This window comes from Chiloscyllium plagiosum, chromosome 6, assembly GCF_004010195.1.
Source record: "Chiloscyllium plagiosum isolate BGI_BamShark_2017 chromosome 6, ASM401019v2, whole genome shotgun sequence".
In the NCBI taxonomy this organism is placed as follows: domain Eukaryota; kingdom Metazoa; phylum Chordata; class Chondrichthyes; order Orectolobiformes; family Hemiscylliidae; genus Chiloscyllium; species Chiloscyllium plagiosum.
The window spans coordinates 17,408,446-17,423,528 of record NC_057715.1 but is presented as its reverse complement, the minus strand read 5'-3'; the positions used below and the strand labels follow the sequence as shown (position 1 = coordinate 17,423,528).

At 41.2% G+C, this 15,083-nt stretch overlaps 1 protein-coding gene across 14 annotated transcripts in view; it reads right to left on the bottom strand.

The window, feature by feature from the left end:
- Positions 1-15,083, bottom strand: part of dock9b (dedicator of cytokinesis 9b) — a 332,554-nt gene that overhangs the window by 229,174 nt on the left and 88,297 nt on the right. Inside the window, exon 1 of one of the 14 annotated variants that reach the window (XM_043691309.1) lies at positions 9,561-9,953. The exons of the other annotated variants lie outside the window; for them this stretch is intronic. Within the exon in view, the coding sequence (XP_043547244.1) occupies positions 9,561-9,698 (138 nt within the window). The 5' untranslated portion in view covers positions 9,699-9,953. Of the gene's footprint in view, positions 1-9,560; positions 9,954-15,083 lie in introns of those variants that run through there. 14 annotated transcript variants of the gene reach the window in all.

Here is a 15,083-nt window from a genome sequence, read left to right as displayed (position 1 = left end):
AGTATAATACCACTTATTTCATTTACTCTTTTCATATAGCTGTAAAACCTCTTGCTCTTCATTCTGACATTCCCCTAAGTTCCCCTCATATTTCCAATTTCTTCCTTCTGATTAATCTTATTGTCACGTTCTGATTTTCTTCAAATTGCAACCAATCATCTGACCTCCCGCTCACCATTGTACAGTTATATGCTTTTTCCTGATGTCTCATGATTTCCCCAGCTGCTTCAGTCGACCATGGGTAGTCAGTCCTCCCTAGAGAATTTTACTTTATAATATAAATATATTTATTCAAAGTATTTTGAAATATCCCCTTGAAAGTCTACTGCAGTGAAATATCCCCTTAAATCCCTCCACAATGAAACATCCCCTTAAATTTGATGCATGTATGGAACAAGCTGCCAGAGGAAGTGGTGGAGGCTGGTACAATTACAACACTTAAAAGGCATCTGGATAGGTATATGACTAAAAAGGGTTTGGAGGGATATGGGCCAAATGCTGGCAAATGGAACTAGATTAATTCAGGATATCTAGTCGGCATGGACAAGTTGGACTAAAGGGTCTACTTCCATACGGTACATCTCTATGATTATGTCTGCCACGAGGAAATGTTCTCTTGAATGGCTGCCAATATTGCCTATATTTCTGATATGTTATTTGTATAGGAGTAACAAGGGCAAGTATAATTTATCCAGAGCAGGCACTTGCTTCTGCAATAACCAAACCTGCGTTTGTGTGTGTGATATCACATTAAAAGTAGAATTGGCTGCCTATTCAAAGTTGGAGTTTTCTGCATGTCTCTGCTATCCTGTCCAGGTCAAATTCCTAGTTAGTGATGGACCCTGTCTGAGGTGAAGCGGGTCTGGAATCCACTTTAGGCGAAAGTGAGGACTGCAGATGCTGAAGATCAGAGTCAAGATTAGAATGCTGCTGGAAAAGCACAGCAGGCCAGGCAGCGTCCAAAGAGCAGAAAATCAACGTTTTGGGCAAAAGCCCTTCATCAGGAATGGCTGATGAAGGGCTTTTGCCCGAAACGTCGATTTTTCTGCTCCTCAGATGCTGCCTGACCTGCTGTGCTTTTCCAGCAATACGCTAATCTGGAATCCACTTTAATCTACTCACCACTGGCAAACAGAGGCCATGGGTTTCACTCAGCAACTTGAGCACAAGAGCCAAAGCTGTCACCTGAGTGGCAGTGCTGAGAGAGTGCTGCACTGTTGGTGTCATCACTCAGATGAAACTAACTCAAGGTGACATCAATTCTTTTGAGTGGGTCTAAATATCACATGGCCAGTACATTAAAGGTGAGCGAGAAAGTTCTCTAAAGTATCTTGGAGCATTATTATTCTATAATCAACATCACTAAAATAAAATTCAACCATTAATACATTACTGTTCCTGGAAGCTTCTTCTGAACCATATGGCTGCTATGTTTCCTACGACACATTAATAGTTACACTTCATTGTCTGTAGATTTTTTTTGGAATGTATTGAAATCATGAAAAGCAGCGTAGAAATCCAAGTATGAAGGAGAAAAAAATCCAAGGTCATGTTGACAAAATGAAATTGGGGGGTTGTTGTTGGAGACTTGTATAAGCATAAACACTAGAAGGGCTCATGCCCGAAACGTCGATTCTCCTGCTCCTTGGATGCTGCCTGACCTGCTGCGCTTTTCCAGCAACACATTTTCAGCTCTGATCTCCAGTATCTGCAGTCCTCCCTTTCTCCTTAAATACTGGATTAGACAAGTTAGGTCAGGGAGATCCAAGATGGCGACCCAGCAAGTCTGAGTCGATAGTGCTCCTCCCAAGACTCAGGCAAAGTGGGCCACCCACCTCTACCATACTTACCAAATGACTTAAAATAGTTTTTACTTAATGTAATTAGTTGCTCAGTACTAAATTTAAACAGTCTAGTCTCCTGTAAAAATGACTAGGGGAAAGGAGTCGGCAGTTCTCAGCAGGCAGGAGCCCCTCCCCCACCCTCTCCAGCTGCACAGCCGCCCCGGGGGACTTACCTACGGTGGTGAGCCTCGTAGAAATAATCTCCAAACTTGATGCGAAGACTGACGCCTTCATCGAGGAGTCCCAGAGCCGATGAAATTTACTCTCGGTCACACTGCAAAAGCACGACTGAGATATCGAGGAAATCGAGCGCCGAATAGGAGGGGCGTAGCTAAAGGCCGCGACCTTCGAGACTATAGCAGAATCGACCGTGGATCAGGTCAGGACTCTCGAACAGCGAGTCCAGAACTTAGAGAATCGCATCAACGATCTTGAGAATTGAGGCTGTTGAAAATATATTCATTTGCTGGGCCTTCCCGAACGGGAAGAGGAAGACCAGCTTACAGCGTTTCTCGAGCAGTGGCTTCCACAGCTTTTAAATCTGGAGTCTGGATCAGGCCAGGGAAGGCTGGAATGGGCCTACCGGCTTGCAGTGCGCGGGCCCGGCTCGAACCAGTGCCCCTGCCCGGTCCTGTTCCGGCTGCAGAGCTACAAGGAGAGGCAGATGCTTTTGGAAGCTTCCAGAAATCTTGGGAAAGATCCCAAGCCATGATTTATAAAGGATCCAAGATTATGTTATTCCAGGACTTTTCCCCAGCTTTGGTCTGAAAGAGGAAGGCGTTTGACGCAGCGAAGAAGCATTTAAGGGACTTAAATATTCAGTACTCCTTGCGCTACCCAGCAATGCTACGTTTTAGCCATGAAGGGTCTATGTAGAACTTTGGATCACCAGAGCTGAAAATGTATTGCTGGAAAAGCGCACCAGGTCAGGCAGCATCCAAGGAGCAGGAGAATCGACGTTTCGGGCATAAGCCCTTCTTCAGGAAAGAACGTCGATTCTCCTGCTCCTTGGATGCTGCCTGACCTGCTGTGCTTTTCCAGCAACACATTTTTCAGCTCTGATCTCCAGCATCTGCAGTCCTCACTTTCTCCTTTGGATCACCGGAGAAGGCCAAGGAATTTTTGGACTCTCTTAGATAAATTGTAAGAGTTAATTGATGTTATTTTAGCGATTTTCTTCCCCATTTTTTAATATATATATAGGCCGGGGGGGCCTAGTTAATGTAGGTGGGGGGAGGTGGTTACCTTATCTTATTTTATCTCTGTCTTTAGGAGCAGGGTTGTTTTCCCCTGTTATTTTGCATTGCTATATTTAATTATTATTTGTTGAGACTGTAATTTTATGGTTATATATGTTCATACATGGTATTAACATTACCAAATATATCCAGGTGTTGGTGTGGGTGGGGGTGGGGGGGTAGGGTACTCATGGTTAACTCTAGCTCAGTAGTATATTTGAATTTTCTTTATTCTATTGTGGGGTGCCTGGGTCAAGGGTGGGGCACTGGTTGGGAGAGGATATGATGGGCTTTTGGAAAGGAAGTGATGCCCCCTGGGAACAAGGAGGAAAATCTCCATTTAAATACATTTTATATTTTTTTATTTAGAAATAGTTTTTTATTATAGTGATCTGAGTGTATTAAAGAGCCTTTATTTTTGTGAATTTTATATATGCTATGCTCGGGATGTTTTGGATAGGGTTTCCCCTCCCAAGGGGTCTCGGACTTGCCCGGACGATTATGGTTAACCAGTCGATTAAATGGTGCACCTGGAATATCATGGGAAGTAATTCACTAATCAAAAGGAAGAAAATATTATCAACCCTCAAGGAAGAAAGGGTTAATATAGCTCTCCTACAGGAGACACACTTATTGGATAAAGAACACTTGAAATTACAACAGGGAAGAGATTATTTTCCATTCTCTCTTTCTGTGCAAGGAAAATTATTCTGACAAACTGGGTGGCTGAGGGGCCTCATGGACTTTCGAATTGGCACAGAATAATTATGGAATTACTCCCCCTGACTTCCTTACAAATATGGTGCACCAAAAAAAAAAGAATTATTCCATAAAATATGGCAGCTCTTCTTGAATTACACAAATACAGATATTTCAGTCATCCTAACCAGGGCTTTTATTTAATTGAGATGGTGGACCTGGCTGGTCCGGTGCCCCTTGGGAGAGGAATCCCGCACAAATACGGGTTTTGTTATGATCTGATGTTAACACATTCTGAGTATGTATTTCACTAGCCAATTTCTGTGTTATCCATCTTTTTTTTTCTCTCTCTTGAATAATGTAAGAGATTTAATCATACACTCTGGTTAGTTGTAGGTTAGATGAGTAGTTAGTTGAGTTTTGTTTTTTTTCTCTCGGTATTTCTTTTTTTCAGTTTGATAAGATTTTGGTTATTATTTATGTAAGATATAATTGTATATCAATGTTTATACTTGGGTTTTTTTTTCTTTTGTAAACTTGTAAAAACATGTTAAATTTCAATAAAAATATCTATTTAAAAAAAAAGACAAGTTAGGTCAAATGGTCTTTTTCTGTTGTAAAATCTATGTAGCACTTTCTTGGGGAATGTTACCATTGATGCTAAGGAAAGATTGTCAGCTCGGTATTTATTAACTGTATACAGTAAACCCAATTCAAATTCTTATATTATTCAAGCTTTCCTTTGCACTTTTACATGAATTGACTCCAGCTGTATTAGGTCAACACTTGGATACAATAACATGGCGTGTGCCGAGAATTAACATGCAACATGTTTGCTGCCCAGCTTTTTTCTTTTGTGTAAACACTAATTCAACACGCATTTTGATGCAAGATTGGTGCAAAATATAGTCATCAGGATTCAAATCCTTGCGAGGGGATGCCACTGAATCTTAAATACGTCACCTTAACCACTCGACCACAAATACAAAATGTTAATTGGCCAAACTTGAACTGCACAACAGGCAGAATGAGATATCTGGTTTCCAAACTTTCAAAGAAAAGCCCCTGATCAGTTTGATTACTAAGTCACTGGCTACATTTCCACCTAACCTACGATTTCAGGCAGCCAGAAATCACGCCCTTCCTTCTCAAGTCAGCTCAGTTAGTCACAGTTTTCCCTACCCTTTACGCAGTGAACAGTTTCGATCAACGGGAAAACCTCTGGTTGAGTTTCAAAGATTAAGAATATCAATGGACCATGTTAGCTTCTGAGAAATGTAGGTCTTAAGGAGAACAAAAATTGCTGGAGGTCACAGCAGGTCAAGCAGCATCCATGGAGAGAAAGCAAGCTAATGTTTTGAGTCTAGATGACTCTTCAGAGCTGAGTGGAGGGGGCAGCATTTATATAATATTGGAGGGTGGGGTTGGATGGAGTGCTGGGGGAGAAAGGATATTGATATCTCAGATTAAGTGATTTCTCCTCCAGCACTCCATTCCCCCACCCCAATATTACATAAATGCTGCCCCTTCCACACTTCACATCAGTCCTGATGAAGAGTCATCCAGACTTGAAACATTAGCTTGCTCTCTCTCCATGGATGCTGCCTGACTCGCTGTGATCTTCAGCATTTTTTTATTTTCAGTACAGATTCCAGCATCTGCAGTAATTTGCTCCTGGACGTTAAGGAGATCTGACTGTATTACTTCAAACGAGCAGACGATACCTGCTGATAACTATAGTTGGTTCTGCTATAGCGCAAGTTTTTTCAACGTGAATTGGCTTTAACATGATTGAAGAATTTAGACTGTTATCTGTAGAACACAAACTTTCCTGTGCAATTCTGGCCCCATTAGTTTAAATTTCAGTAAGTTTGCTGCAGATGATTAATATTAAGCTTGAAAATTGGAATATATTGTATAGTGTTGTTCTCTGTCTTACAAATGTTTATAGAGAAATGGGAGAAAGGGGAATAAAGATTTACAGGGATGATACCAGAACTAGAGTGCTTGTGACTAGAAGGGAAGATGAAACTGGTTAAGCCACTTTCCTTTAAGAAAGAGAAGATTGAGACCTGAAGCACAGGTCTTCAAAATTGTGAAGGTGTCTGATAGCCTGGACTTGGATTAACTGTTTCCACATTGTGGAGCAGACCAAAAACTGAGATCCCTGGGTTAAAAAAAAGGTAACTACAAAAAACAGAAGTCAACAGATCCAAGAAAGAATTCACATCATTCACCAAGAAGTGGAGAGATTGTGGAATTCGCTACCACAGGGTGTGACAATAGTGAACAGTATAGTTGGAATTAAGGGGAAGGCAGTAAAATGCATGAGGGAGAAACAAATAGTTCAATCTTTAAGTTGATAACACTCAAGTGGTTTCCAATCCCTAACTGCACAGAGATCATCGACAAAAAATAAATAGGTTTGAGAGCTCCCTTTCCTTAAAAGGGAATTTTAATAAACAATTGAGATGCAACAAAATTTATGTATATATAAAAGTCAACAGATGAGGGAGGAGGAAGAGGAGATGAAGCAAATTAATATGCCTTTTAAAAAAAATCATTAAAAGTTTAGGTGTTAAAGTTTCAGATTATAATCTCTGCAACAGAAAGGGAGAGGGATTTCTTTTATTATAAATTCTGTGTCTTACAATCCTGTCCCACTCGCTACCAGATGAAGGAGCAGCACTCTAAAAGGTGTTGGGCTATAACCAGGTGTTGTGTGATTTTTAAACTTTGTCCACCCCAGTCCAACACTAGCACCTCCACACCATGTCAACAGAATTGTTTGTTATCAGTTTTAGTAACTGAATTCCAGAAAAGAAAAATTCAAACAAATGCAACTGACTTGAGAAGCCTTTGCAACATTAATATTCCAGTTTCAGTGAAATACATCAGTTTATGTGATACACAGATCAGGCATATTTCCAGTTTTTAAACTCTAGTTAAAGATCTGTGCACAGCATGTATCATTACAAATTCCAGACTATGCTTTATCTCATTACAATATAAACTGTGCAATGTTATCTTAGTAACAATCTCACCCCAACAAGGCAGGGTCACTTGGTAGAACTCTCATCTCTGGATCAGACAGTGGGGTTCAAGTCCCACAAATGTGACTTCAGGATAAAAATCAGAGCTGGCACTTCAGTGCAGTACTGGAGGACTGTTAAAGGCTGCAGCTTTCAGACGATTTGTTAAACTGAGACCCTGTCTGTCCAAGTTTGAAATACTGTAGGGGATATTCTAACAAATGGGGAGCGTCCTATCCATTGTCCTGGCCAATATTTATCATTCGAGCAGTAATACAAAAAGAACAAATTATCCGATCACATTGTTGTTTATGGGAGCTTGCTACATGCAAATTACATTACATCAAATACACTTCAAAAACTATTTGTTGAATGAAAAGCACTTTGGAATGTCATGTGGTGGTGAAAAGACACGACATAATTGCAAGTCTTTCTATCTTTAAATTAACAGTATGACAAAAAAAGCTAAGCTGGATCAGAAACTAACAAATCTAGTACTCCGATAATCAACCTAGCTCGAATGGTTAAAAAATTTTATTCTTCATGATGAATGTAATATTCCTCTTCTGCTGAATGTAACTAAACAAATTCAGGGAGAACAATCATGAGATTTGACAAACATTTACATTCACACTGGGTAAGGAGAGTGTCTGCTGTACAAATCAAGTGCAACAATGTGATTACATTGCCAGTTCAAAAACTCATTAACAAAATCCTGCTGTAATCTCACTGATTCAATTGCAATACTGAGTAGATCAAAATTTAGGTCTTCAGCATTAAAACAGTTTTGTGATTGTTTAAATTAACAAACTGTTTAAAGAAAAGTAATTTTAAAAATTACTTTAGTTTCTAAATTAAAAAATGTTTTTTTTTGAGCTAGTGGGTTGGTCCTGAGAACCCACTTCACATACACAAAGTAACCACAATGCAAAAGCGTTGATTGCAAGGCACTTTGGGAAAGAATAAGACACAAGGTACTATACAAAAGCAAGTATTTCATTTTCACTCTTGGTTGCACGGAGGCAGCAAATAGAATCATAGATTCAGACAGTGCAAAAAGGCCCTTTGGCCCATCAAGTCTGCATTGACATGATTACCACAAAAGGTGCGCTAATCACAATTTCCTGCAATTGTCCCATATCCTCAAATGTTATGATATTTTAAGCACTCGTCCAAATAGCTTTTAAGCGTGGATCCGTGTCTCACTTTGCGTCCCTCAGTGAAGGGTGGGTGTAAAAAAAGTGTCAAATCGGAATAAGGTGGGGCACTGCTGCAGAGCAGACTCTAAGGTTCCAACCTCCACTACATTTCCAGACAATGCGTTCCAGGTTTTGGATATGGCATCCAAAATGAGCATTCACATTGGAAATCTTCTCCACAAAATTCAATAAGCTGTTTCTGAACAGGTTATAAAGCAAAGTGAGCACATTGGAAAATTAAGGTTGTAGAGTTAAGACATCTCTGCCCTTGTTGAAAAGGTCTGCTCAAGCAGAGATAATGTAATTCTAAGAACCAAATCCAAAAATAGTTTCCGTCAAACTTGGGTTCTTTCTATCCAGCTTGCCTTTCACAGTTCCCCAATTCAGCAGTTGTCAAAACAGTCAGAGGACAAGTCTTCTCAGCTGTCTGTAATGTTGCAGATGACTCAAATTTCAGTCAAGTTTTAAACTGGGATTTGCTCTGAGCAACTATTGAAGTTGCAGACAACAATACAAAAAGCACCATGGGTGTATCACCAGATTTTGAATCCCCCTCAGGACAAAAGGTCTGACCAACACCCAGGAAATAGACATGTAAATTCTTCAAGAAAGTTTAGGACGTTCAAATCAGCTGAAAACTAAGCCCTTTGCTTTGAATCATCTCCTACAAGGTAAAACATTTCCCTTTTTCAGTTTCAATACATACACCATTCTGAATGCCATTCTTAATTACAACCTACACAATCAACAGAATAAACCTTCTCTTATCTGCAAATATATGTAAAGTTCTGAATGAGGAGGAGGAAGGAATATTAGGCAAATATCTAATTGAATTTCTCCAGTCCAGCTTTTGGGTTTTGTCAAGCCAAAGCTAAAATTGCCGAGTGAACCAAACTGGTTAAACAGTCGAGTGAGAAGGTTAAGCAACAGTTCGATCAAATTACAGACAATCCAACAGGTAATACGCGCCCAGTAAGAAACCGTGATCTAACTAAAGCAAGTTAGCAGCACAATGGGACAAATCACCACATTGCAAACTTCATGATTTAAAAACAGAAAAACCATCCTAGATTTCCAGTAATTTGATGTGTTAGGAAATGTTAACAGAGTCTGCTCTGCAGCAGTGCTCCATCTTATTCCGATTTGACACTTTCTTTACCCCTACCCTTCACTGAGGGACACAAAGAGAGACACACATCTACGTTTCCACAAACTAACTGGACAAGCCGTGAAGCTCATAGCTGAAACTGGCAAGTAAGTCAAAGCAATGCTTTTAAAGCAAAAGATACTGAAATGATATAACAAGCCCGGTGCAGTTGTTTTCATTCCAATGAAAAGTGAATTATCTCACTCAAAGAACGCTTTTTAATCAGGAACTCGTCGACAACCTCCACTGAGATGAAGCAGTTCCTCATTAAATTGAAACATTGAACATTTAAAACAAAAATAAATAGCGGAACGCCAGCTGAGCAGATGCAACAATGATCTCTCCAGAAACAAGTGCTTTGAGGTTTCTCTCAAAGTGCAGCGTTTTTGTTAAAAACTCACATCCAGGTGTTTAGCAGCAGTTTCACCGGGTGGCATCTCACTAACATCTGGGTCAGTCTCGTATGGTGCACCTTTACTCTTCTGCAGAGGGTCGACCGTAAGATCCTTCTTAAAAAGTCGGTTCACTCTCCCTTGCATTTTCTTCAGCTCCCTCTCCACCCAGGGGCAGAAAGTCCAGAGCACAAACAAAAAACGAACAACCGTTTGGAGAACTTTTGCAAAAGAGAAAGTTTTTTTTTTCACAAATAAAAGGTTGAATGGCGCTGCAAGCCCTTGACGAGCAACATCATTAACTAAAACAGCGACCACAACAACAACAACAAAATGCAAGCCACAGCCCGGGCAGTCGGGGTTCGTGCAAAAACAAAATCTGGTCACATCTCACTCAGAGACGGACAGAAAAAAGTTTCCAGCGTCGTTCCTCCGCCCTTCACCAGGGAATGCGTGCGTTACAGGACAAAAGGATCTGCACAAAGTTGCTAGCTATTGGAGCAGTCTGCCCTTCATGAATACGCCCTGCAAATAATCATTTTACAAATATGTACAGCAGTTCAACAGCAGGCAGAAAACTGTGAAGGGACAAATTGCAGGATTACACTCTGTGTAACTCTCTCCAGTCCATCCTCAACTCTTCCGGGCACTTGCCCCCTCCCCAAATTCATTCTGCCCACCAAACTTTGGGTAGATACCATTGGAAAACAGTACCTTTTATTCGAACAAAACGGAGTTTCTAGCCTTAACTGCACGGCTTGTTGGATTTCCAACTCTCCTGCATTGCTCCCGGAGTGTCTGAGAACTAAAAAGATTGTTCGCCTGGAGAGTAGACGGAGAGATATTCTTGAAAATAAAAACCATAGAGACATTAGCTTTCCCACAAAAGACTGCTGCAACTGGGAGTCAATTGAAAATTTCAAGACTGAGATTAATAAAGCCACATTTGAAGGGTAAGGTTATGACACCAAAGTGGGGTTAAGATACAGATCAGCAGTGATTTAACTAAGTGGTGATAAGAGACATGAGGAGCTCTCTTGTTCCTACTGTGACACTAAAGAGCTCAAGTTGACACCAAGGGTTGGGATGCACTTAAAGAATAATAAGTGGGTGATGTGTGAGATTGAGAGCTAAATAATTCTCATTTCAACGGATTGTGTCTTTAACATCACAAACACGCTTGACAGCAGACAAAGATTGACAGTGAGCCAAAAGAGATATTAGGAGGAGATACTATGACATGAAAATTTCCTTCTTCTGCACCTTCTTCATGATCTAACATGGCGTTACAATTATCTGCCTGTCTACCTCATTGGTTCCAACATGGATGGTGATGTTCTGTGAGACCCATAACTTGTTACCCTGCAGCAATGGCTTCTTTTGGACTCCTGTTCACAACTCTTTTCCCTCTCCGTTGTCTCCAGTTTGGTCAAAGGGGTGGATTTCAAGGAGCATTTCCAAAGACAAGTGCAATTTACAGAAGGAACAGAGATCAGGTCGGAGGGGGGGATGTACCCGGAGCTAAAGTTGGCAGAATGCAAAGTTCATAGGAAGGTTCGAGAGAGATTGGGAGGGAGGGGAGGGGTGTTTACCAGGGTTGGTAAAAAGGAGAATCTTGCATGGATGTGTTATTAGGTGTGTAGTACTAATATGTTGGGTGACTGGGACTTGGTCCAAGTTGCAATTCAGGTGGCAGATTTCCACTCACCATGGAATTTCTGGAGGGTGGAGAGAGGGCAGGGGTCTGGGAGAGTGTTGCGCATGGCAAAAGTATTAAGAGCATCCCAGCTGAGATGGGCGACATTATGGAAATGAGAGTACACGGTCAAATAGGGCACCAAGGTGGTCTCAGCTGGAGACAACGGAGAGGGAAAAGAGTTGTGAACAGGTGTCCAAAAGAAGCCATTGCTGCAGGGTAACAAGTTATGGGTCTCACAGAACATCACCATCCATGTTGGAACAAATGAGGTAGACAGGCAGATAATTGTAATGTGGTGTTAGATCATGAAGAAGGTGCAGAGGGAAATTTTCATGACATTGAATTGTTTATGCACAGAAAGATGGCACTCAACCACTCAATCTTTGTAACTCTTGAAATTTTTTTTCTTTCAAGTGCCCTTTCAATTTCCATTTAGATGCTTGGTTAGTCAATTTGGCTGGATGGCTGGTTTGAGATGGAGAGTGACACCAACAGTATGGGTTCAATTCCCACACCATCTGAGGTTACCATGAAGAACTCTCCTTTTAACCTCTCTCTTGTCTGAGCTGTGGTGACCTTCAGATTAAACCACCACTTGTCATGTCTTTTTAATGAGAAAGCAACCCTACGGTGCTCTGCAACTGTGGCATCTTAACTTTTACCCATTTCCCGTGGATATCATTGACCATCTTTACTTCACCACCCTCATGCGCAGTGAGTTCCTGCTCAATACCACTCAGTATATTGAAAAAAAGTTTCTCACATTCCTCATGCATCTCTTACCCAAAATCTTAAATCTGTGTCCCATGGTACTTTGACCATCAGCTATCACTAACAACTTTGTCTATTTTCCCTAAACCTTTTACTGAGCTTGTACACCTCCACATCATTTTTTTTGTCCCAAAATCAAACCCAGGTAGCCCCAGCAACTAATCTCCCACACCTCCCACCGCATATCTAGAATATTCTTGCATCAAACAGGAAGATCTAATTGAGATTTTTAAATTATCCATGCTTATGAAGAAGCTAAATCTGATAGATAAGCATATTGTCACTGATCAACAAGGTGGTAACTGGAGGACATAACTTTAACAGCACCATCAAAAGAACAAAGGGGATGTTTGGAGGATGCCCTGGACTGGCCTCTCCACAACAATGGACAGAGACAGAAGACATAATGACTTCCTTCAGTGCTGTAAAACTCTGAGGCTAATAAGGGCGAGGCAGCAGCTGTTATTTACCTGGACTTCAGAAAAGCATCTGATACTGTTTACACACAACAGGATGATTCACAAGATGCACGCTCATGGGATAGACAGCAACAATCAGACTGTGTCAAAGGATTTGGCTGAAAGTCGATAAAGGGCAGCGCTGTGTCAGGAAAGAGAAGGTGGAAACACTTGTCTGGAATTTCACTGGGGTCAATCAGGCATCACGGCTTTTCTAATGACAGTTTGTGTCAAGGACTTGGAGATATTGTTCAGGTAGAATGATCAATGCTGTTCCAATCATAGTGTCTCAAAATGGCTTCACTTCCCAACCCCATCTCCAAAGTTCTCCAAGGACTAATTGTTGTCTCCCTTCCCCTCATTTACAGCACACACCAGCCCTCAATGGGCCCCAAACACACAAATGAGCCAGTTTGCATTTTATGCTGAAGACACACACACTGTACCTCTCTGCTACTCAATACCTCCCCTGCCTCTGTATAGTTACTCTCCAATCTTAGATGAGCCACCGCTATTTCCTACAGGCAAACAGTGGGAAGACCAAATCATTCATGTTTAGTTTCTGCCACAAAGAATTGAGTACCCTTGCAGATTTCACACACTCGCCCTGTTATTCAACCTCAATCTATGATCTCATGTGCTCTTAGTCACAAAACACATGTGCAACCACATCCATAATATCCAGCAGGTTTGAGTTTATATGTGATTGTTGGGGGGGGCTGGGGAAGTGGAGGGAGGGTGGAGGTGGAGGTGGTGCGGGGGGTGCCCTTGTCTTCAGAGCCTGGGAAACATTTACCTCTCACCTGACGTCAGGAGAACTGACATTCTGCTGATTATCATGTTACAGTTTGCGGGCTCTTGCTCTGCATCAGCTGGCTGCCATTTTTTGGCGATTACACTAACGATAGCATTTCAAAAGCTACTCAATTACTGGCAAAGCACTTTGAGACTCCCTGAGCTCATGAGAAGTGCGATATAAACATAAGTCTTCCTTCCCAATACTTACAAAGCTTGGTAGACACTGAACATGAAAGAAACCCAAATACTGTTAAACACTTCATACCATTAAATAAATACATGACAAATTAAGTTAACTTCAAACTTGAGAAATGTTTTCACAGTATGTTGCTTTTTTTTAAAAAAAATGAACTTCCTTACCTCATGATTACAAATCGAGTCATAGAGTCAAACAACATGGAAACAAACAGACTCTTTGGTCAAAGTTGTCCATGCTGACCAGATTTCCCAAACTGAACGAGTCCTATTTCCCTGTGTTTGGCCCAAATCCCTCTGAAGATTTACTATTCATGTACTTGTCCAAATGTCTTTTAAATGTTCTAACTGTACCTGCATCAACCATTTTCTCTGGCAGTTCATTCCACATACAAACCACCCTCTTTGTGAAAAACGTTGCCCCTCAGGTCCCTTGTAAATCTTCTCCTCTCACCTTAAAATTTAGCCTTCGAATTTTGAACTCCCCTATCCTAGGAAAAAAAAACGTCTGCTTTTCACCTTATCTATGACCCTCATGGTTTATAATCCTCTGTCAGGTCACCTCTCAAAACCTCCTATACTCCAGTAAAAAAATGTCGATCCACCCTGTCCTTCGGTCTCAAACTACTCAGTCCTGGTAACATCCTTGTAAATTCTTTCTGCCCCCTCTTGAATTTAATAAGATCCTTCCCACAGCAGGGTGACCAGAACTGTACATAATACTCCAAAAATGACCTCATCAACATCCTGTACAACCACAAAGAGCAATACAGGCAAGCATGCTAAACGCCTTCTTTACCACTCTGTCTACCTGTGACGCAACTTTCAATGAACTATGTACCTGAATCCCTAGCCTCCTCATTTGCTGAGTTCGTGGTGTTTAGTTTATCACTTAGTCTGCAGAGGGGTTATTGGAGGACAGCGGGTCAACATTCACCCGTCAGTTACAGGGAGAAGCAAATGATTCTTTCAATGGAGAGAAAACTAAAGGATTATAATCTCCATGCAAAATTCCAGTTCTCCCAGAGTCGCTAGTCTCAGTATTAAGAAACATTGTGGCTTTAGGGCAATATAGCATGCACTCCAAATCTTGCACTTCTTGTTGAGACCCTTTGAGTTGCCAAATGAAACTTCTTTCAAAGTTGTGCCACCCAACGCTCCATCAACATTGTTGGCCAACAATTGGTGAATAATCAATGATAAATCATAAATTTAAACTAAAACTGACAACATAGAAATACAGGACAACCCACAGCACAGAAGAGGCCATTCAGCCCATTGTATCTATGCCAGTCAGTATTGAAGCTGAATCACACTGTTCATTTCTTGGTCTGTAGTCCTGCAGGCTATGCCCATCAAATGTAGGGAATCTAATCTAATCTAATCTTGGGAAATAAGGTGTTAGTGTGGGGAACATTTTAAAAAGATGGGTGGCATGGTGGCTCAGTGGTTAGCACTGCTGCCTCACAGCACCAGGATCCCAGGTGATTGTCTGCGTGGAGTTTGCACATTCTCCCAGTGTCTGCGTGGGTTTCCTCCGGGTGCTCTGGTTTCCTCCCACAGTCTAAAGATGTGCAAGTCAGGAGAATTAGCCGTGCCTAATTGCCCATA